This window comes from Pyricularia pennisetigena, chromosome 2, assembly GCF_004337985.1.
Source record: "Pyricularia pennisetigena strain Br36 chromosome 2, whole genome shotgun sequence".
Lineage (NCBI taxonomy): Eukaryota > Fungi > Ascomycota > Sordariomycetes > Magnaporthales > Pyriculariaceae > Pyricularia > Pyricularia pennisetigena.
This window is the reverse complement of record NC_043741.1, coordinates 490,695-512,068: the sequence shown is the minus strand read 5'-3', so window position 1 is coordinate 512,068 and position 21,374 is coordinate 490,695. Positions and strand designations below refer to the sequence as shown.

The following is a 21,374-nucleotide window of genomic DNA, read 5'->3' as shown; positions in this document are numbered from 1 at the left end:
CGACAGATATAACGGGGATGGCTTCCAGGCCCTTGGTGATGGACCTCTCGTCTTACGGTTCAACCATCATCATCAGTATTAATTTTTGTTTACACTCGTTTTAGACCGCTTTTCTTTTTCTGAAAGCAAGTTAGCACTGCATACTTCTTCTTCTACTTAATCCCACCTCATAATCACTCCCCTCCCAAACAAACAATTCTGCAAGATGTATTTGCCCCCCGTTCTCCTGCAGATACTTGGAACGGCCACCTTGTGCAGTGCCGCCGCCGTGAAGGCTTTTGCGCCAAGAGATCTCCCAACCTTTTCTCCCATTCCACCCGGAAACCTCACCGAGGAGCAGTCAGTGGAGATTGTCGCAGTGGCCCTGTCAAATGAAGGTCTCCCATGGGCAGAGGAGATCACCATGTCGGATACTGGCTTCCGCTGGTTTGTCCACGACCCTCCGATTAAGCTCGAGGGCAAGGAACCCACCGAGGGTCCTGCGGTGGAGGAGAAGAACCAAAAGGACCGCAGGCTGGAGGGCCGCCAGAATGGCATCAAAAAATACATATCTGGAATGGATGACAGGGTCGAGGAAAAGCGCCTGGCATACCCTTTCTCTGCCATGGGCATGATTAACATCCTGAGCCATGACGGCAAGACTTCCAAGTGCAGTGGCGCGCTGGTGGGTCCTCGCCTAGTAGCAACGGCACGGCATTGCCTCAACCGCGACGGCAAGGGCGTCTACACGTTTCACCCGGCCTTCCATACTGTCGATAGACTGCCCAGTGCGACTGTGACGCATGCAATCTATATTGCGCACCCGAGGTCATCGTCAATATGCAACTACGTGGATGACTGGGCAATCATGGTACTGGACAAGGACCTGAGCGAAACAAGCGGCTACATCGGAGCGCGCGAGTTTGACGACAACGTGCTCAACCACGAGAGCTTGCACAATTACGGCTATCCGGTAGACCTCCAGCCTGACGTGCCATACTCGCAGTCGGGATTCACAGCCGAGCTGGACCATCAGAACGACTTGGATTGCCCAAAGGACAGACCGACACCCATGAGCCACCAGGCAGACACTGCTAGCGGGCAGTCGGGCGGGCCAATTTTCACGGCTGGCGAGCATGAAGACGGTGTCTATCTCATGGGAATCAACGTGGCAGTTGATCCCTACCATGGCCGTCGCGCCCTGGCATCACACGGGGCTGCATTGATGGGATCAATCGTGTACGCAAGAAGGTACTTTGCTTGAGATCGTCAGCGCTTTTTCTTTTCTTCCCCTAATTCTTTTGTATATTTGTTCATCAGTATTTTTCACATGCAGATCTTGGGGGCTTGCCGGTATACGCCACCTAGTCTGGCATAGAGAAGCTGACGCACACGAACGTACACGTGCAGCCTGCATGAGTGGTAGGAGAGCCATGTATTCAGGTAGGGTGCGCTATCTAGGCTAACGAGCGTGGCAGCGCTTTTATGGTGTGCACAGCGCTGACTAAGCTCATTTGGTCATGTGATGCCAAAATCTATTTACTGCAACACACCCCCCAGTTAACTTTACGTAAATAAGCAGAATCAATTGTTTATATAACTATATATAACCTTTACGGCCAATATTTATATATATTTATTTACGTAAATAAAGGAAATTTATAATATTAATAAACGGTAGCGGTGCAACGCGCGCCGCAAACGGGTTTTACCAACCTTTAACGCTTTTTATTATATTTAACGCAGGCGGTAAACCCTTTTCAATGGTAACGAATCCATAATATTATACCCTTTATTATATTAATAACGATAATAATTTATAATAAAATTGGTAGGCGCACGGCGAATATATATTTCGTTCGTTTTCCTAAATCCGAATTTTAATTTTAAATTTTATTTTATACCCAAATACCCAATTCGTAAATGGTCGCCTGCGCCCTGTAATTTGCGTTTAACGATTTGCGCGTTTATTAACGTCGATATTAGTACCAGCAATAATAATAATAATAATAAAAATAAATCCTTTTCCGTTTATTTTGGCGGGTTAAATTGCGCGCAAACCGCGTTATGCGTTAAATACCGGTTAAGCGCTGGTTAACGGGTATAATATAATATTTTTTTTTATTCCCATTAATGGGAATCGATTTGGTCGCGCCGAAAGGCGCGTACAATTATAAATCCTTACCTACGTTTTAACGAATTTCCGAACGTGCGATTTAATTAATGCGTTCCTTATATATATATAAACGAACTAATACCGCCGAAACGCTGCAATTGTAACGCGTTTTTTAATTTTCCCAGCGGGAAGTTGAAAACCAACGGGTATAATTTATATCGTAACCGGTTTTATAATATTAAATTAACGGTAAAATATAAATTTTTTTTACCGTCGTTACCGGCGCCGCCTTTATTTTTGCGGTTACCGATATAACCCCCGCCGTTATCCCCGCCGAAACGGTAATTTCCGAAACGTAAACCGAAAAAATTATTACCGAAATATTAATAATTAAAGGTCCTACCGACCCTGCGCCCGCCCCCGCTATTGCCTTTACCGCTGCCGAACCCGCCCCCGCGTTTATCCAAACCGCCGCCCTTAAAACCGCCTCCGGGCGTACTAAAAACGCGCGTAACGTTAAAAATACCGTAAATTATTTTTAAACCGTATTTAAAAACGTGGGGTAATATTAATTATATATATAAAGGCCAAAAAATATAAAAAAGAGGAGGAAGGAAAAAATCGAGGAAAAGAAAAAGGATAAAAAAAATAGCGATAACCGCCCCGTCCATTCCGTAAATATTTCCCGTATTTTAAAACGTTTATTTATAAATAGCGTAAATTAACGTACGTAATATAATCGCGTCTTTTTCGCCCCCGTCGTATACGTCCAAACGATTTTATAAATCGCCCGGTATTATATTTCGGGTATGCGAAAACGTATTTGTCCGGAATTGCGACCGGTTTATACGTTAATTAGCCCGGCGTGCGTTCCCGTATTCGGGGAACGCGTTTACCGCGCTGTTAAAATTACCGAAATAAATATACCTGCCTTTTTTTCCTAATTAAAAGATTTTTTAAACGCGCCGCGCGCGATTTAAATTAGGCGTTTTTTATATCGCCGCGTACCCCCGTTAAAAAAATCCAATTTTTTCGGAACGTGGTTACGTACCATTTCCGGGATTGGACCGAATCCCAAACGAAAAAATTGGTAATTTTCCAAACGAGGAATATTCCTGCGTTAAAACCCGTAAAAAAAGTTTTTAATATTTTTTTTGCGCCGTAAAACGTAAAAAAGGCGTTATTTCGTAATATTCAGGTGGGATCGGGGTTAATTATTATAAATGGCGTACCGGTAATAATAGGTGCGATTTTTAATGGTTAACCTATTACGGGCATTTATTTTATATTGTTTTTTGGCGGCGTTGGCGCCGGTTATTAGGTTTTTTTATGGGTGGGTTTCGGCTTTAAATATTCGTTATTTTATATATTCGTTGCCTTTTATCATTGTTTTTTTTTTTTTTTTAATAGGTTTAACACGCGTTATTTAATATTATATTTTTTACCGTATTTCCGAACTCCTTTTTAAATTTTGTTAAACGTTATAAAAATTTAAAAATGCTTTAAAATGCTCGAATTTGGGGATCGATAACGATTTAGTAAATCCGTTTGCAAATATAAATTTTATTTCCAGGTAAATAACGTGGAAACTTTTTTTGACGTGCTCCTGTTTAAACCACATATTTTATATATTTATATAACGTAAATTGGTATTAATGCGAAAGTTTTTATCAACGATTAGGCGAATCGTTTATTTATTATCGTAATATAAATTCCAAAATTCGCCGAAATTTAGCTGTATTTCCTTAAAAATCCGTTTTAAGGCCATAATTTTTTTGGCCGTTTTCGATAATGCGTGTAATTTTGCCTTTATTATAAACGTCGTTACCGTGGTTTGCCTTACCGCCCTTCAGTTAATAGTTCCTCCGAATAGCATTATTACGTATTCTTTTAAAAATCTTTTCGTATTTAAATCGTCGCCGAAAAATACGTTATTTGCGAATATAAAATGTTAATTTTAATCGTTCGTTCCGTATTTAATTCCTAAAAATTTCGTGCTATATAAATAAAATAATATTTTTTTGGTTAAGCGTTTGTAAAAAGGATTAAAATTGGTAAAAAATTTAAAAAATATTAATGCTGCGTGCGCAACGTCCGGTTTAAATATAATTGCGGTATATAAAATAAACCCTACCATTTCCTGGTAAATTTTAACTTCGTTTAAAATTGCGGTCCTTTCGTATTTTGTTATAGGATTTTCTAGTAATAGTATTGGCGGGTATTTTAAACTTTTTGTAAATTTAAAACGCATGGCGATTTTTTCGATATACGAATCGTGTAATAAAATCGTTGTACGTCGTTTTTTATTTCGCAGTACGCGCATCCCAAAAAACCAGGAAAATTGCCCCTCCCGTAATTTGTATTTAACTTTTAGGCCGTCGATAACCGCTTTACCGTTTTTGGCGTATTTTGCGGCATATAATACGATTATATCGTTTACGAAAAAAATTACGATAACCCTGTTTTGTGTAAATACGCATATATATAATTTATTATTAATTGGTTTAAATCCCAAGTTTTATAGCGTTTTTAGGAGTTTTTCGTACCAAAGTTTGGGTGATTCCTTTATACCGTAAAACGTTTTTCGTAATTTAAATACAATATTTTTTTTCCCAAACCCTTTTGGTGCGGTGCAAAACACTGGTTTATTTATATTAAACGTTGCGTTAAAAAAAACGTTGCTTATATCGATCTGGATCGTTTCGAAGTCGAAATACGCCATTAAAGTTAATATTAACCTGAAATTGCGTATTACTAATATCGCCGCGTAAGTGTTTTCAAACGTATTAAACGTTTATTAATCACTTTTTGCTACGAACCGTGCTTTATAACGCTCGAAATAACCGTTTTTGTCGAATTTATACGTAAATACCCATATAAACGGTACGGGTTTTATAATACAATTCGACCGAAAGGTTATTTCCCATATTTCTTTTTTTTCGAAATTTATCCATTCCGTTTTCGCTGCTTTGAAAAACTGCTTTTTATCCGGGTGCGCCATAAGTTTTTTCCAGGTTTTAGGCGCAGGTATAAAATCGTTTTTATACGGTTTAACCTTTTTATCCGGTTTTTTTTATTATATTACCGCCGCGATAATTTCGTGCAATATTTTATAATTATAATTACCGCCCTCCAACGTGCTTTATTAATTAGGTAAAAACGTTAATAAAAACGTTAATTATAATTAAAAACCTGGAACAAATATCCGGTCTTCGGTATATATTTGTTTTAAATAAATATTATTATTTCCGTATACCACGTTTTTTTTTTTTAAAATAATCGCGTTTGCAGAATTCGTATTATTATTATTACCCCCGCGCCCTCCACGGGTTATATTTCCTTTACCGCGTTGGCGTTATCCTTTCGTATTTGCTTTTAAAACCCTTATAATGGATCGGGGCGTTTTCGAAAAACGTTTAAATTTTATTATACGCGTTTAAACGCTGGTTCGGGGTACCGGCGCGGGCGTAATATTTGGGGGTCGTACCGATATAACGGTAATATTCGTCGGGTTCGGGGGTTCGGATTACGGTTCCGGTATATTACCCCCGATAAAAAAACGGTTAAACGTAAGGTATTCCCGCGCCGATTCGTTGTTAATAACAATTAATTTTACCGTTCGGGTGTTTTTTACCAATTTCGGCGCACCCGGTTCCTTTACAAAATCCGTGGGCGTACGCGGTGGAAATCCGTTATTATTTGGTATACGTATACCGAATACGTAATTTTTTCCCGTTTTGGGCGTTATTACATTATTTTCCAAAATTTTTAAATACGCTGGTATTACCAACGTATATTTTATTAATTTATTAATTATTTATATCCCAGGCGGTTCCGGTTAATTAACCGTTTTACCTGGGATCGGTCCGCCCAAACTTTTAAAAATATCGCCTTTTACAATTTATTCGCGGAAATATATATTACGGTATTCCGTAAATATTTCCGCGCTCCGTTTTTATAATATTGGTACGTTATTTAACCTTTAATTAAAAATAGGAACGCCTGGATTAGGTGCGAATAATGGTTTATTTCGTAATAAACCCAATCGTTCGACTATTCCGTCCTTTAAAAATTCCAATATTAGTTCGTAAATCCGGTTTATTAAAAGCTCGTATTCGTTATTAAATTTACCGGTTTTTATTTTTTCCTTTTTTAATCCCTGGTAAAAACGTATTTCGTCGAATCGGACGTTGCGTGAAATAATAACCCTGTCGAAAAAAGGCACCCAAATATGGTATATTTTAAAAGATTTATATTTAACCAGGTATCCCACGTGCGTTTTAAAGCTCGTTTTAAATATTACCTTATCCTTTAATTTCGCTTTTACCGGGTTTAATACGTAAATTTTATACCCGTATACGTACGTACCAAACCAATTTGGGCGCAGGTTTTTGTTTAATATAATAAACAATGCAGGTATATATTATTTAAAAAACCCCCTAAATTATACTAATAGGATTTCGTTTGGGCTAAAACCTTTCCGGTTTATTAATGGATTTATATTAATAAAATAATTTGTAATTATAATTATTTTTGGCCAACTGGAGGTAAAAAAATTGGTTATTAAACGTATTTTGAGCGCGCGTATAATTACTTTTTATCCCGAGCGTTTTATTTGGCCGTTCGGTTTATATATATTAAAAGGAGGCGTTTTTATTTTAATCCCAAACTTTTTGCAATATTTTTGGTAAAAAATATATCCCGTATACGTTATTAAAATAGGTTCGTTATTGTGGAAAAATTTCGCAATTTGTAGGCCGTATTGGCGCGTTACCCACTGTTCGAAACCGAATATTGTTAATACGAATTTTGCCTTCGCTTTTCCGGTAAACGGAATAATCGTTAAACGCCCCGAATATTCGTTTTTTAATAATAGCAAATACCGCATACCAATACCTAATTTTTTAAAATGGAAAAAATTTAGGTATATTGTATAATAGGGTTTATATAATTCGCCTTTTAAGCGTTTTAATACCATTATTTTATTATATATTTAAACGCACGCCTCGCATTCCAATATTTTTAATCCTTTAATTTTTACACCTTTAACCCGGTGGACCAACGCCTTAAACGTTTCCGGACCCAGGTGGCCGGTTTTCCAATACCAAATTAACGAACTATTTTCTTTTTCGTCGTATATTCCCGTGGAGCTCCTTTATAAAATCCTAATAAATTTTATCCAACCCTTTATAACCGTTAAAAAAATAATATTTGCAAAAAATATTTGTACGGTAAAGGCAACGCGCAAATAATAAATAAGCTTATATTATAGGAAAATTACGTTATTACGTCGTTATAAACCGCATAATACCAAATTGTCCTTTATATTCCCCAAACGCAAAGTGCAATCCCAGCCGTTATACCACACGTTTTTATCCCTTAAACGCGTTTTTAACACGATATTAACGTAAAAATTGGGCACGTACGTTACGTTAATAAATTTTAACGTTCGTCCTCCGTTAAACACGTTTTATATAATACGCGTACCAAACGCGGTAATTTTAAATTATTAAATACCGCATATAACGAATTGCGGATCCGTATTTGTAAATTTACGGATAAAACCCGGGTCCAAGCGTTTTTTAGCGTTTATTAAATATATAAAACAACAATTATCGAATAAAATATTATTATAATATAGGTTGTGGGAGGTATTTATAAACGTAAATACGTTGGTTCCTTTATCGTAACGTATTTAAAAATATATAAAGTCGTTTGGTTCGGTAAAAATGGTTAGGCAGACCGCCGAAATAATGGGCGGCCCCCCCTGTTTTTTAAATTGCGGTGTTTTTTTCGTTCCTCCGCTCGTGGTGGATCCTAATTCGGTAATTACACCTTTTTAAATTAGTAATTCGCGGATAAAGGATTAACGGTCCTTTTTAAATTCGGCGTAAATTTTTTTGCGATTTTCGGCTAAATAGGGGCCACGTATACGGATTTTGGGGTTCCTTCCTATTACCGCGTACACCAATTTTTCGCATAAATTTGGTAATTAAAAATAATTGTAATTATAAGGATATTTATTCCGTATATTTCCCCTATTTTTACCCTTATTAAAAACGTAGTTTAAATTTTTATTTTGCTCCTTAACGGATCCGCCAAATATCGCATAAAATTTAGCGAAATTGCGGTTACCCCCTATTAAAAGGTCGGTAATATCGTCGTGAAAAACGTTTTTAAATTATTTAAAAATATATTTAAAAATAATCGTATAATCCGGTTTATTTAATTCGTTCCGAACGTTTATAGCCCAAAAGGGTTAAAAGCGTCCTCCTGCTTTAATAAAGTTTTTAATCGTTAAATCTTTTTTAAAATCGGTTATTTTGTAATTCCGGGCTTTTTCGTAAACTAAATCGTAAATTTTGAACCAATTCGCTTTATTATTTGTTATACGAACTAAAACCAAAATTATTTTATAATTTTTAATAACCTGTTTTTTAGCGTGCGTTAAAAAAAGTGCGAATTTTTCCTAAAACGTTTTAATTATCCTTTTAAACGTGTTCCAACCGTTGCGTTAAACGGTAAAAAACGCCGTATTAAAATACGTTGGGTTTATATTTTTTATAACTTATTGCAAAAAAATATTAATTTTTCGGAATTATTTATTTATATAATTTTTTTATAATTCCTGCGTTTCGCGTATTTTATTTACCGCGCGTTTTATTTTGGAGGGCGTAAAACTGCTAAATATAACAGGTTCCTTTAAACCTTTAAAAACAGGTTTATTTATATTTGTAAACGATTTGGCGATTTAATTTATTTTGCGTTTAGTTTTAGGCGGGTTAAAGTTCCAAATTCGTAAATTTGCATGGTAATTGTCGAATCGGGAACGTTTAAACGATTTTATAACGTTTTCGGTAAATTTTTTAAATATTGGGAGTTTTTCGTCGGTTTGTTTGTTTAGATTAACCAATTTCCAAATGCGTAATATTTCGGTATTTTAACGGTACGTTTTAAACCATTTAAGCTATTAGGCGCGTAAGTTGAGCGCTGTTGGCGATTTTTGGAGTTTTTCGGTCGTAAATATGGTGTGCGGTATAAATAAAGAAAAATAGATAAATTACACGTTATTCGTATTAATATATAATTGCAATTTGCGTAAAATAGAGACTTTTATAATCTACAGCTGTACCGGGTTTATAATTAACGCACACGAACGTATACGTGCAGTTTGCATGAATGGTAGGAGAGCCATGTATTTAGGTAGGGTGCGCTATTTAGGCTAACGAGCGTGGCAGCGCTTTTATGGTGTGCACAGCGCTGACTAAGCTCATCTGGTCATGTGATGCCAAGATCTATCTACTGCAACAGAAGCCCTACTCTTCTTTTGGTTTTTCTCTCCGTATTGTTTTCCGTTGCAAGGAGTCTTCGGATAGTTTTATTTGTTTGTTCAGGCTGGGCGAGACCTAAGTATAGATTCTTCTAAGCATTGATCGCGGCGAGGCGTTGGAATCGGTAGATAGGCTTGTTAATGAATTGATTGGACTTGTTTGTTTATTAGGTACCTACCTACCTTGGGTATTTGCTCATACTACGGAGAAGAGCGGGCTCTTGCGGGGTACTACCCGCGATGATGCTCGATGAGGCTTGATGTGGGTTTGTTTTTGTTGGTCGGGCGCTTTCAATCGAATCGACTTACACAAACGGCATGCACCAGACCGGGAAGGCCGCAACGGCTTTTGCCTGACGTCACGACTTGATCTGCAGTTTGCACTTAGACACACACTCTGGGCGGCAGGTGCGCACCAAACATCAAATAATGACATCAATTTTACGGGGTTATCAAGAGCAAACACGTCTAATAAATACTAATTGCCTTCCTACCTCCCCAGCTCATGTTCTCTACTTCAATTGCCCATCTCAATTCTCTGCTGACCTTCTGATTCTCACCTTGATATCTTTGAACGTTGAACCGCACAAAGAAAAATCACTTACCTCTTAATACTCTACAAAAGAAAACAACCATCAAAATGTCATCCAACACCTTTTCCAACACAAACGTTGGCGACAAGCCCGAGGACCCTTACAAGGCCAAGAACCTCGACACCACTGCGACCACCAAGGAGAAGATTGATGATCTCGCAAAGTTCATGGACTCCTGCAAGTTCGGCATGATGACTACTCGCGACAGCACAACCAGCTACTTGCACTCCCGCTGCATGGCCCTGGCTGCCAAGGTACTTATCTGCCTGCCTACCTAACCTGCCCATGTTTTGACAGACAATATCCCAGCACTACTAGGAGCTGGGAGGGCCTCGCGAGGAATCACAAACAAGATGCTAACCTAATTACCAAAACTACAGGAGACGGGAGGCATCGATCTCCTCTTTCACACCAATACCGAGTCCGGCAAGACAGACGAGCTCGCCTCTGACCCGCACATCAACATTTCGTTCATCAACACCTCAGGCGAGTGGGCCTCCATTTCTGGAAAGGCCAGTATCGAGACGGACCGATCTTTGGTTAAGAAGTACTATTCGCAGGACCTTAAAGCGTGGGTCGGCGATCTGGGTGACGGCAAGCACGATGGTAGCCCCGATGACCCTAGGATCGGTATCATCCGTGTCAAGACGCATTCGGCTGTGTACTCGGTCGTGAACAAGAACTTCATTAGCAGAGCCGCCGACATCGCGCAAGGTGCTGTCACGGGCAAGGCCCCAACTATCCAGAAGTTGAGAGAGATTAGCGAGGATGAGGTTCTGACCTGGAGAAAGGCCAACTAAGATGGGGGCAGTTGTGAGTTGCAAGGAACATCAGTCAGTTCGACAGGAACTGATAGAGGACTGGTCACCAGAGCTGGGACCACAGTTGTTCGGATGAGCAACAAAGTTAAAAGGTAGTAACCAACCGTAGACAGCTAGTTCGTTACAATCAACCATGTTGTCTCCCAACCTGACTTAGGACATTCAAATTTGAGGATCCACACCCTCATGGTTGAATTTGATAGTCTGCTTTCCAAATGCGATCCCAATTATCCTGGTTCAGCGCAAACTCTCGCACAAAGTCGTGCTCCAGTTCATGTGTCTTCTTCCCCAACAACACAAGGCTGTGCAATGGCGCACCAAGCAATTCATCGGCGCTGTCGGCAAGCTCCCTAAGCGTGCCCGCCACAAACTTTTCTGTCTTACCACCGACCCTCGCAGCGCCAATGGCCAAAGCCTCGCCTCCACAGACGCCGCCCTCAGCTCCATCCTTGACCTTCTCTTCCTCCACCTCGAGCATTTGCTTGGCGCATGTTCCGACCGTCATGAACCTCGGAGGCTCGTACACCAACTTCCCCCTGGCCAAGCTCTCAAAGTTGGGCTCCTTAACCTTGATATCCAGTAAGACCAGAGTGTGTAGGCCTAGAGCGCGATTCTCGGCCACGCGGTCGTAGAAGCTGGATGGTCGCCAGTTCTCAGTGAAGAAAACCATGCTAACGGTCTGCCCAAAGTTGTACAGTTGTAGGCCACAGGCGCCAATGGCAGACATAATTGAGGCGTTGGGGATTGTGCGGATTGGAATCTGAAGCTGACGTGCGCGGATGACCAGGTCGGTATGTGTCGTTGCACTGGAGTAATGGCATTGTTAGATACGGCGCGGACCACAGCTAGCTAGCTAGCCCTTTTGAGCTGAGTTTTGGTAATACATACCCGAATGGATCTCCAACCACAAGGAATGCTACATCTTCTGTCGCGGCGTTCCGGAGGATTTCGTCGCTGTTGGACTCGACCATCTCGCGGTCGGCAACTTCTATGGAGCGGCCATAGTAGGATTCCTACTGTTCACCAGGAATTGTTAGGGCGACAATTACGGGTATGGTGAGTTGGCCGACATGAAGTTATATGGCATGCGACGCAACGCACCAAAACCTTCTGGTCAACAAGTAGGATGCTTGTGTATGCTTCGAGGTACACTCGAGCCGCCTTCTTGACGATCTCGAGACCCTTGACTGTGATATCGGTCTCGTCAGAGAGACCTAGACCGATGAGATAAAGCATTTTGCAATAAATAACAATCCTTGTCAACGTTGATCACAACTCGACAAGATCTTGCCACACGAGACGGCGTGAGGAAATACGATGCGACAAGACATCAAAATATCGCGAAAAATGGCCCCCCCCCCCCCCCGCGGTCGGAGCTACCCCACCAAGGCAGACAGTTAGGAAAATCAGATAGTCTAGGGTAGGTAGTGGGAAAGGTGGGTATGGTATGCAGTGGAAGGAATCCACTGTCGGAATTGCCTGATGGGTCAAGCAACATCTTGTTCGGCCTAGAGATCACCAGCGCGACTGAAGAAAGCTTTCGCCAACACCTTGCTGTCCACAAACTTCTTACCTTGCACTGCCTGCCTCCAAGTTCGGTATTTCATAACACCCCAATTGAAGCTCATACCACACAAGCGACAGTCGACAGTAATACACCTGTTCCCGACAAAAAAGAAAATCAGCAGTCTCTCCGCCTCGAATATCTGCAAACATGTCGAAAAACAGCTCGGCATATGGCACCCCGGCGGGGGATACATCCTTCCGCAAGACGCGCAACCCTGAAGAGTACGCCGCAAGGGCCAAAGAGCGTGACGAATCCGAGGCGGCCGAGCGCAAAGCCCGCTATGAGGCAAAGCTGGCGGGCAAGAAGTACCACAAGCCGATGACGGGCGACGAAGAATTCACCTCGGCACGGTCCGAGATGATGGACTTCAGCGCGCAGGTCGGAAAGACGATGCTGGTGCCCGCCGGGGCGGGCCAGGGTAAGCGTGGACGCGGCGCGGGCTTCTACTGCGAGGCATGCGATCTCACATTCAAGGACAACATTCAGATGCTGGAGCACATCAACACGCCGCAACATCAGATCGCGACTGGGCGGAACATGAACGTGCAGGCAGCCACTGCTGAGGAAGTCCATGAGCGGATTGAGAAGCTGTGGAGGAGACAAGAGAATAGGAAAAAGCAAACAGTGTTCAAGCTCGACGAGAGGCTTGAGCTGCGAAAAGAAGAGGAGGAGAAGGAGAGAGAAGAAAAGAGGAAGAAGCGGCACGAGCTGGCCGAACGCAAACGAGCCGAAAAAGAAGCTGCCAGCCAGGTCAAGACCGAGTATGGCGATGATGTGAGGATAGAAGGCGAGCATGAGGAGGACGACATGTTGACAATGATGGGGATAGCCGGATTTGGAACCTCAAAGCAAAAGTAGTGGCATGGACTGGTTTTCGGAGTCCCATGGAGCGTGTGATGTTTGACTATACTTTGTTGGTTTAACTGCCGAGAAGGCGGACGACTTTGTGTTTTGGCGTTACTTGATGGGGGGATTGTATGTGTACAATCGGTTTTAAACTAATACCCAAGCAGGCGGCCAATGTTGGCTTTCGCAGGCTGTTTCACAGAGCTTTCAGTGCGTTGTCTGAGAACCAATTCCCATTATGAGTATGCGCATCATTTGTGAAAGGACGCAACTTTGCTGATTATGAACAGAAGCATTATCTTAACGCCTGGCCCGCCCCCGCCCGTGACCTCTACTCATTCAGCACGGGCAGTCGCACGCCTTCGGCCCAGGGGTTACCCCCCTAGCAGGTCAGCAATGTCGTCCCCACCATTCCCCCTCGACTCGCAACCAGATACCGGAAAGTGCGCGCCTGTAGCTGTATCTCGAGTCCATGCTTGTGCAACTCCTATTTGGAACTCTTCCGACTCTCAACCTCGTGTTGTGACTTCACAAGTTCATATTGAACGATACCTTCGGAACGTTTATTCAATTTACTTCCCAGGCACTTACATTATATACATACCCCATCCGGCACCAACGTCGCAAAACTCGATCACTTGCAGCCAATTTGTGACTACCCCGCCCGACACCTCTTAACCCTGGTCGCCGCATATCGCCGCCTCGACCAAAGTACTAGGCCGCTCGTTGAAGATTCTAGTCCACCAAAGGCCGCGTGACCGCCAGCCGACCTCTGCTCTGCACCGTACCCATACAGACTAAACGTTTCCATACCTTGATCTCTTGCTGTGCTTTGGGGAACACATTCAAAAAGCGCTTGGTCTGCAGCTGCCACGGATCCTAGGTTGTCTACCTATCTGCCTTACTCACTTCTCTACCCGCGATTCACATCAGGCCCTTGGACCAGAACAAAATCGCCTTCGTGCAGTACCAGTAGAATTTAGGGGGTGCGCTTGCCGTCATACTCTCGCAGCAATGTCCTACAACGGCGCCTCGTCTTCATCTCAGTCAACATCAGCAGCCGCCCTCCTCTTAGGCCGGCAGCTTAAACAGATGCAGAGAGACAATAATCCAAGGTTCTCAGTGGGCCTAGTTAACGACTCCAACCTCTTTGAGTGGAACGTTATGCTCATGATCGATGACGATGTAAAATTCTATGGTGGTATGTGAAGCCCAGATGTCAACTGGCAGGTCCAGTCGCATCCTGGACCAGTTATTTAAGCCATGAAACTAAAACCCCCTTGCTAGGCGCCAACTTCCGAGCCCGACTCTCTTTTCCCCCGACATACCCTCACCTCCCACCGAGCATGACTTTTCAGAAACCGATACCCTTCCACCCAAACATCTACGATAACGGCGTGCTCTGCATCAGCATCCTTCACCCGCCCGAAGAAGACAAGTACGGCTATGAGGCAGCATCGGAGCGCTGGAGCCCCGTACAAACTCCCGAGACGATACTGCTGAGCGTCATCAGCTTGTTTTCCGACTTGAACGTGGAAAGCCCGGCGAACGTCGAGGCGGCAAGGTTGCTCAGGGAAGATCCCAAAGAATTCAGGAAAATCGTAAGGAAATGTGTCCGTGAGAGTACTGGAGAGGATTCATAGGGCACGCCACGGGAGACGAGGTTTCTTGAAGCATGGTCTGGTGGCATCACATGGGCAGCATGATTGACCGCGCATGGCGTTAAAGGAAGTTATGGGTTAGTAGGCTGTATAAATTTGTTCCATATCGAGATGCAGCGTCTTTGAGAACATAGCTCACGTTTCAGCGTGTCGATTTTTTTTGTTTTCTGAATCTACCGGTTCGGATATTCGCCACTATTGCAAGGGCCCCGTTTTGCACTTCGGTGTAATTCAGCCTCTGGCCCTTCGGAAGAAAAAGAACTTAATGGATGAGAAACCAACGCCATCGCAATGCTATAAAAGTTGCTCGCGCCAACAAGTCCTTCATGCTTCGACAAGACCCAGGATGCGCGCGACCGATGCATCCCATTCCTCATCCCATCGCCTGCTGCCTTCCAATATGGCACCTTGTCGGAGATGCTTTAGTTCGTCCTGGCCCTCGACGCTGAGCAGACGCGTGAGCTCAGCGGCCAGTTCGCCAGCAGTCTCGAACCCGCGACCATTCTCACCCTCACGAACAAGCTCCGAGAAGCTCTCATAGGCCGAGTAGGCCACCACTGGGAGCCCTGCCCCAAACATGTCCACAACCTTCATGGGCAAATCAACGCCCGAGCTCGACATGTGCAGACATACACCCAAGTCTGCCGAAGCCAGGAGAGCGGCATAGTCCTCAAACGACAGGAATGCAGTTCGGACCGTGACGTTGGGTATCAGTCCATCCTCAGCCATCTTGCTAATCTTGGCTTCGTACATGGCCTTCTGCGGACCCTTGCCCGTGATCACCGCCACGACAGGCACAATGGACTGTCCGTCGTCTTGCATGCTGTTTGCGTACTGCACAAGGGCGCTAAGGAGCAGGTTGAAGTCCTCGTCGGGGGTCCAGGATGTGCTGCTTACGATGAGACGTGTGCGCCTATCAACTATGGCAGCGGCCAGGTCGCGGGAATCGAGGATGCGGCTGAGGATGTCCAGCTTCGCCATAGGGTCGTTCAGGGGCTTGAAGATGGCCGCGGGCCGATCGTGCATGGGTACTATGGGCGATTTGATGCCGTACGGCGCACGCTTGAGCTGTCTCGCCATGGCGTGCGTGACGGTGAGGTTGGCGCTGCCGAAGCGGCCAAACAGACACTCGTAAAGCTTGGAGATTCGCACAAACGGGTGACGAGCGCCGCGGGTGCCCGAAAGAATGGTCCAGCCATAGTTGTGCCAGTCGATAAGGAGGCGAGTGTTGCGGCACTTGGAGATGAGTGTCGCAACGGCCATGGTCGGAATCGATGGCGGGTTTTGAATCAGTAGCCACTGAGCCGGCGGTGTCTCGTATCCCAGGACATGGATGAGAGTAAAGACCTGCCAGATGACCTTGAGGGGACCCGATATGATGAAGGGAATTGATTTCGAGCGCAACACACGCGGAGGAGGGTCCAGTGAGTGCACGCTGACCTTGGGGTATTTGAGCAGCTCGGGATGAAGAGGAGTTTCTGCGAATGATCAGAAACTCAGGCTTAAGTGCCGCAGTGACTCTTGCGGATAACCATTCCCGTAAAGTGACTTACCTTGGTAGCCGATGAGATCAACCCGGCCCCCATGCTTTGCGATGCTCATGGCATGGTACTGCACTCTTGGGCTTCTTCCGATGTCCCCGAGCACTAGAACTTGAACCGAAACATCCGTATTTGATCCCGTCTTGGATGAGGAGCGCAGGTATCTCGAAGGCAAAAGGACCAGAAGAGCACTGCAGAAGAAAATTGCGAATAGTATGAAGAAGGACAACATTGCGGCTGCAGTCATGAAATATGAGGGATTGCGACTGAATTTTTGGCCAAGAAACCCAGTGAAAGTAAGTATTATCAGGTTGTTGCAGCAGTAGCGGTCATTTAAGTTCTATAGGTGCAATTCCATCGTGGTTGTTTCTATCAACACAAAGTTGCGACTTTGGTGTGGGGAGGGGGCGAGGAGCGCAGATTTGTCCTTTTTAAAAGAAGAGCAAGCAACAACGTGGGAAAACCAACAAACAAAATGAATCCTGCGCGCTTGACGTGGGACAGAGTCGTCACGATCAACTGCCACGAGACCTTCTCAACGAAGCTCTTGCTCCTGATATGAGACTAGCGAGAGATCGTTTACCAAGCTGCACCACGAGATCTCGGAAGATTTGGCAATCAGTGCGCACACCCTACGACGTGGGCAGTTCACTAGTGGGGGGCTTTTCTTAAGCAGCTGGGTCTATCGATGTCAAGGGTGATGTCAGTATACCGGGGAGCCTTGTAGCGTCAAGGTCTTGGCCGCATGCTGGTTGTAGCTTCTCCCAAGGGGCCAGTAACCTCGCACTTCATTACAGCCTGGTAGCTAATGTGATAGGTCGTAGTAATCAAGGTAGGCAAGTAAAGTAGGCAGCTGAAAAATATGCATGAAGCGCCTGGTGGCCTGCAGGTCTTTTATTTTTTTTTTGTAAATCACCAAGTCCCTTTGACACTGGGATTGACTGAAGCAACGGTTTCATCATGTGGTAATTCCAGTACTGGAATGCGCAACGCATCCGTCAGAAGAGACCAGCACGCTACAGCCAATCAGTCAAACACGATAGACACTAATCTCAGATGTGCCCCACCATACCCGATGTCGGGACGTTGGGCAAATACAGGACCGACTGCCTAACTCGTCATAGTAAGTGAGGGACCCACTTGGACTCAGGGGCATTCGAGCGCTAAAAGAGGAAGGCGGCACAATCACGACACAAGAGGGCGCCCGCCTGTCGAACATAGGTAGCCTGCCAAGCCTGCCCAGCGCCGAGGCGAATCAACCCTGGGATTGGATGGACGTGAGATGCTGTCGCGCCTGTGTCTACCCGTTCCTTTGTTTATTCGTTCACATTTGCATGAAGCGTATCCGACGAATTGTTACTTTCTGTGACTTTCTATTTACCTCGTGGCCATTTCTTTGTTTTGGCTCTTCATCGTATAACTTTTGACCTTTCTAGACGGTTAAGCGATCCAACTTTAAACCTTCTGCGCCCGCTGATCATCTGCCTCCCCTCTTCACTTTGTGAAAAGTTCCCGCTTTGTGGTGTTGGTGCTGAAAACACTACGGTTCCTCCGTCGCCCTTTTTGCCAAACGCGCCAACAGACTAGCCCAGCACTACAACCCACAAGGTCTCAGTCGCAACTCTATCACAAAGTCAATCCCCCCTCACTTGCGACAGACAGAGCCGAGCGAGCTGTATATCGACTGGTTCGTCCCCTGAAGCTCGACGCAAACCTGGGTGGGAGAACGCGCAAACTACCTACCTACATATATCGTCAAGGACTTGAGCTTCATGATAGGAAGGAAATACATTGCAGGGGCACTGTAGCTCCTTGGATCGACAGTCCTTTCTCTTGAAAAAAAAAAACAAACAAACAAAAACTTGACTCCCAGTACTTGCTTTCCCCAGGTGCAACCAGCAAACAAAGCACTGCCTACCCATCTCAGCCGTCTTTGACGATGGCCTCATATGCGCTACCGGCCAGTATTCCACACTCTCACCATGCTCCAGGCCATATGCATTCCCACACGGGCTCGCCACCTTCTTTTGGCCACCTAGGCCAGCATGCCGCACGAAAGAGGTCGAGCCTCTGTGAGCAGCCGCTCACACACAACGACGACGACGATTACCACGACTACAACCACACCCATGACCACAATCATGACCACGACCATGATCACGGCGATGGTCACGGCCATGATCACGGCGGTCACGGCCACTCGCACTCCCATTCGCATTCCCACGACCACGCCCACACCCACGCCCAAAGGAATAGCTGTTCGCACTCTCATTCACACATACATGGCAACCATAATGACAGCTCGTCGGAGCAGGCAAATGTCCCATCAAAATTTTCAATGTCCATTTCAACCAACCAGGGCTTTGTTGCATCTTCCACACGGGGAGGGAAGCATGTACTCACACCATCGCAGGCGAGCTTTGATATCAAATACGATGCCCCTGCGCAAGGCGTCACGCATGTCCATGACCTCGGGTCTTCAGCTGAGCGATCGAGGTTCACCAACTCAATACTACCCTACACAGCCAAATGGCCTTTGTTGCATGCGATTGTAACGGAAAAGGACTCGAGGAGGATATTTTATTTCATGAGGTACGCATAAGCTGTGCCTGAATTGCTGACTGGGTTTTTTGTGGGATGTCCGGGACTGATGTTAGTCTGTACAGTATCAACTTCTCCTTCATGATGGTACAGGCGTTTTATGGCTACGCCACCGACTCGCTTGGTCTTCTGAGTGATAGCATACACATGCTCTTTGACTGTGTGGCGCTCGCCGTTGGTCTCTTTGCGTCGGTTGCGAGCAAATGGGCACCCAATGAGAGGTTTCCATATGGATTTGGCAAAATTGAGACGTTGAGCGGCTTTGCGAACGGCGTTTTTCTCATGTGAGTTTCCTGCGGAGCAGACAAAAATGACGAAGGAAAAGTTGCTAACAGAAATATAACTGCAGATTGATCAGCGTCGAGATTATATTCGAATCGTTCGAGAGAATCATGGAGGGTCGTGCTACCAAGAGACTTGCCGAACTATTCGTTGTGAGCTCAGCGGGTCTGGCAGTAAACTTGATAGGTATGTGGGCGTTTGGTCATCACCATCATCATCATGGCGGCGATGACCATAGTCACCACTCCCATGGACACTCGCATGACCATGCACACGACCACGACCACGGACATGACCACGGTCACTCGCATTCACATGATCATGGCCATGGTCACGGGCATAGCCACGGGGGCTGTGGAGGCCACTCGCACGATAACGAGAACATGATGGGTATCTACCTCCATGTTATGGCCGACACGCTAGGCAGTGCGGCCGTCATCGTATCGACGGCCCTGACCTACTATTGGCCCTGGTCCGGATGGGATCCTCTAGCATCCTTCTTGATCGCGGTGCTTATCCTCGGCTCGGCCATGCCGTTGGTTAGCTCTTCAGCACGTCGGCTGCTCCTCACGGTCCCGGATCGGGTCGAGTACGGTCTGCGAGATACGCTGTCAGGCATAACAGGTCTTCGTGGGGTTGCCAACTACGCGGTTCCTAAATTCTGGATGGACGACCGCAGCGGCGGTGATAATCACGCAGCTCCAGGGGACCATCTGCTGGGCGTCATGCACGTGACTGCAGTTCGTGGGGCCGATATGGAAGATGTTGGAAAGCGTGTTCGGTCATATCTTGCGGCCAAGGGGATCGATATTACGGTGCAGGTCGAAAGAGAAGGCGACCCAAGCTGCTGGTGTGGCCTGAACAGGACAATGCCCGGTCAAGGGCCTGCAGGGGGACACAGGCCAAGCTACAGTGTGCTTTAGATGGGGTAGATACCATGCGCATATCTAATGTGGATGGTGCTGTAGCCAAACATTTATTTGCGCAAGATAGAGGGATGTTGTTGGATCTGAACAAGAAAGGGCCGTCTGATGTATGAAATATTTCCTTTGTAAAATAGCATGGTACATTAGGGTGGATGTATAACGTTCAGGTCATTTGACCGGATAGAATATTTTGCCGGTTTGGATGGTTCATTGTAGATAGAATGCAAGGAGTTTTGGGAGGCGGAACTAGCCGTGAACTGTATGCGGGAGGGGTGAAAGTCAAGCGCTTGCTCCTGTTACTTAAACAGTCTTGTCATCCCATGGCTGCCGAGGTTTGTACCAGAATAAATTCCATGCAATCAAGTGCGGCGCTGTTCCGCTCCATGGTAGGTGGGTAACCGTTGCACGTTCGGTAGTCCGTTGTTTTCTTCAATTGGTAGTAGCATGGGATGATGAAAATGGGTGCAGGCTCGGATCTTTTACATTTTACACCCAGATACATATGTGTCTAGTCCTGACCAGTAGTCAAAAAAATGCTATATCAGGCGGGCCATGAGACTGGTCAAAGAACGTCAGGTGTTCGTTCCGCGCCTGTTCCTTACGCATGTGATAATGCGGTGTCAAACACTGCGCACATCGTTACATAGCATGTAGAACCCCCCACCCCACACACACAGGGTCAGCAGAGTGGATCCAAGGTCGTCGCGAACATACCAAACGCGTTCGTTGTACGGTGGATTTGGATTTGGGGTACTGGGGAACCCACCCCCCATTTGCCGAGGCACCGCACCACCCCGAAGTTCAATTGGACCCGTACATGCTCTCTGAGGTGACGTCGGCCGTGGGTGGGATTTCTTAGCTTACCTTGAAAGCCCGTCTCTCCGTAGAAAACCCATCCATTGTCCCGAACTCCAAATCAGCTTTCATTTTCCGCAACTAGCCGCGTCTGCTTTGGTTTTATGTCTCCTTAACCCTACGATAAATAGACCAACTACCTATTCATCTTATACGGGACGTCGTACAGCCGGCAATTAATCTTGATCTCAGAGTAGCAATCGGTTCTTGCTTGCTCTTCGGTAGCATTCTGTGGCCAGACGACCCGAGCAACGAA

General features: G+C 45.1%; 7 protein-coding genes across 7 annotated transcripts; 4 read left to right on the top strand and 3 right to left on the bottom strand.

The window, feature by feature from the left end:
• Positions 1-205: 205 nt before the first annotated feature.
• Positions 206-1,243, top strand: PpBr36_00111 (uncharacterized protein; the record flags this gene model as incomplete). The annotated part of the gene is made up of 1 exon (XM_029887304.1): positions 206-1,243. The coding sequence occupies one exon, from the start codon at positions 206-208 to the stop codon at positions 1,241-1,243; it is 1,038 nt and encodes a 345-aa protein (XP_029750918.1).
• An 8,822-nt stretch (positions 1,244-10,065) lies between these two features.
• Positions 10,066-10,818, top strand: PpBr36_00110 (uncharacterized protein; the record flags this gene model as incomplete). The annotated part of the gene is made up of 2 exons (XM_029887303.1): positions 10,066-10,272; positions 10,399-10,818. 2 exons carry the CDS (start codon positions 10,066-10,068, stop codon positions 10,816-10,818), a joined length of 627 nt encoding a protein of 208 aa, XP_029750917.1.
• Positions 10,819-11,023: 205 nt separating this feature from the next.
• On the bottom strand, positions 11,024-12,075 carry PpBr36_00109 (uncharacterized protein; the record flags this gene model as incomplete). Its single annotated transcript, XM_029887302.1, has 3 exons — positions 11,024-11,645; positions 11,728-11,852; positions 11,941-12,075. 3 exons carry the CDS (start codon positions 12,073-12,075, stop codon positions 11,024-11,026), a joined length of 882 nt encoding a protein of 293 aa, XP_029752023.1.
• Positions 12,076-12,553: 478 nt separating this feature from the next.
• PpBr36_00108 (uncharacterized protein) lies at positions 12,554-14,895 on the top strand (the record flags this gene model as incomplete). The annotated part of the gene is made up of 5 exons (XM_029887301.1): positions 12,554-13,260; positions 13,420-13,462; positions 13,543-13,625; positions 14,236-14,453; positions 14,540-14,895. The coding sequence occupies 5 exons, from the start codon at positions 12,554-12,556 to the stop codon at positions 14,893-14,895; spliced, it is 1,407 nt and encodes a 468-aa protein (XP_029752024.1).
• Positions 14,896-15,237: 342 nt separating this feature from the next.
• On the bottom strand, positions 15,238-16,719 carry PpBr36_00107 (uncharacterized protein; the record flags this gene model as incomplete). Its single annotated transcript, XM_029887300.1, has 2 exons — positions 15,238-16,391; positions 16,467-16,719. Coding segments are annotated over 2 exons (1,407 nt in total), but the record flags the coding sequence as incomplete, so codon positions are not given.
• A 1,674-nt stretch (positions 16,720-18,393) lies between these two features.
• Positions 18,394-20,260, top strand: PpBr36_00105 (uncharacterized protein; the record flags this gene model as incomplete). The annotated part of the gene is made up of 3 exons (XM_029887298.1): positions 18,394-19,046; positions 19,121-19,339; positions 19,405-20,260. The coding sequence occupies 3 exons, from the start codon at positions 18,394-18,396 to the stop codon at positions 20,258-20,260; spliced, it is 1,728 nt and encodes a 575-aa protein (XP_029752027.1).
• Positions 18,490-18,726, bottom strand: PpBr36_00106 (uncharacterized protein; the record flags this gene model as incomplete). Its single annotated transcript, XM_029887299.1, has 1 exon — positions 18,490-18,726. One exon carries the CDS (start codon positions 18,724-18,726, stop codon positions 18,490-18,492), a length of 237 nt encoding a protein of 78 aa, XP_029752026.1.
• Positions 20,261-21,374: the final 1,114 nt, after the last annotated feature.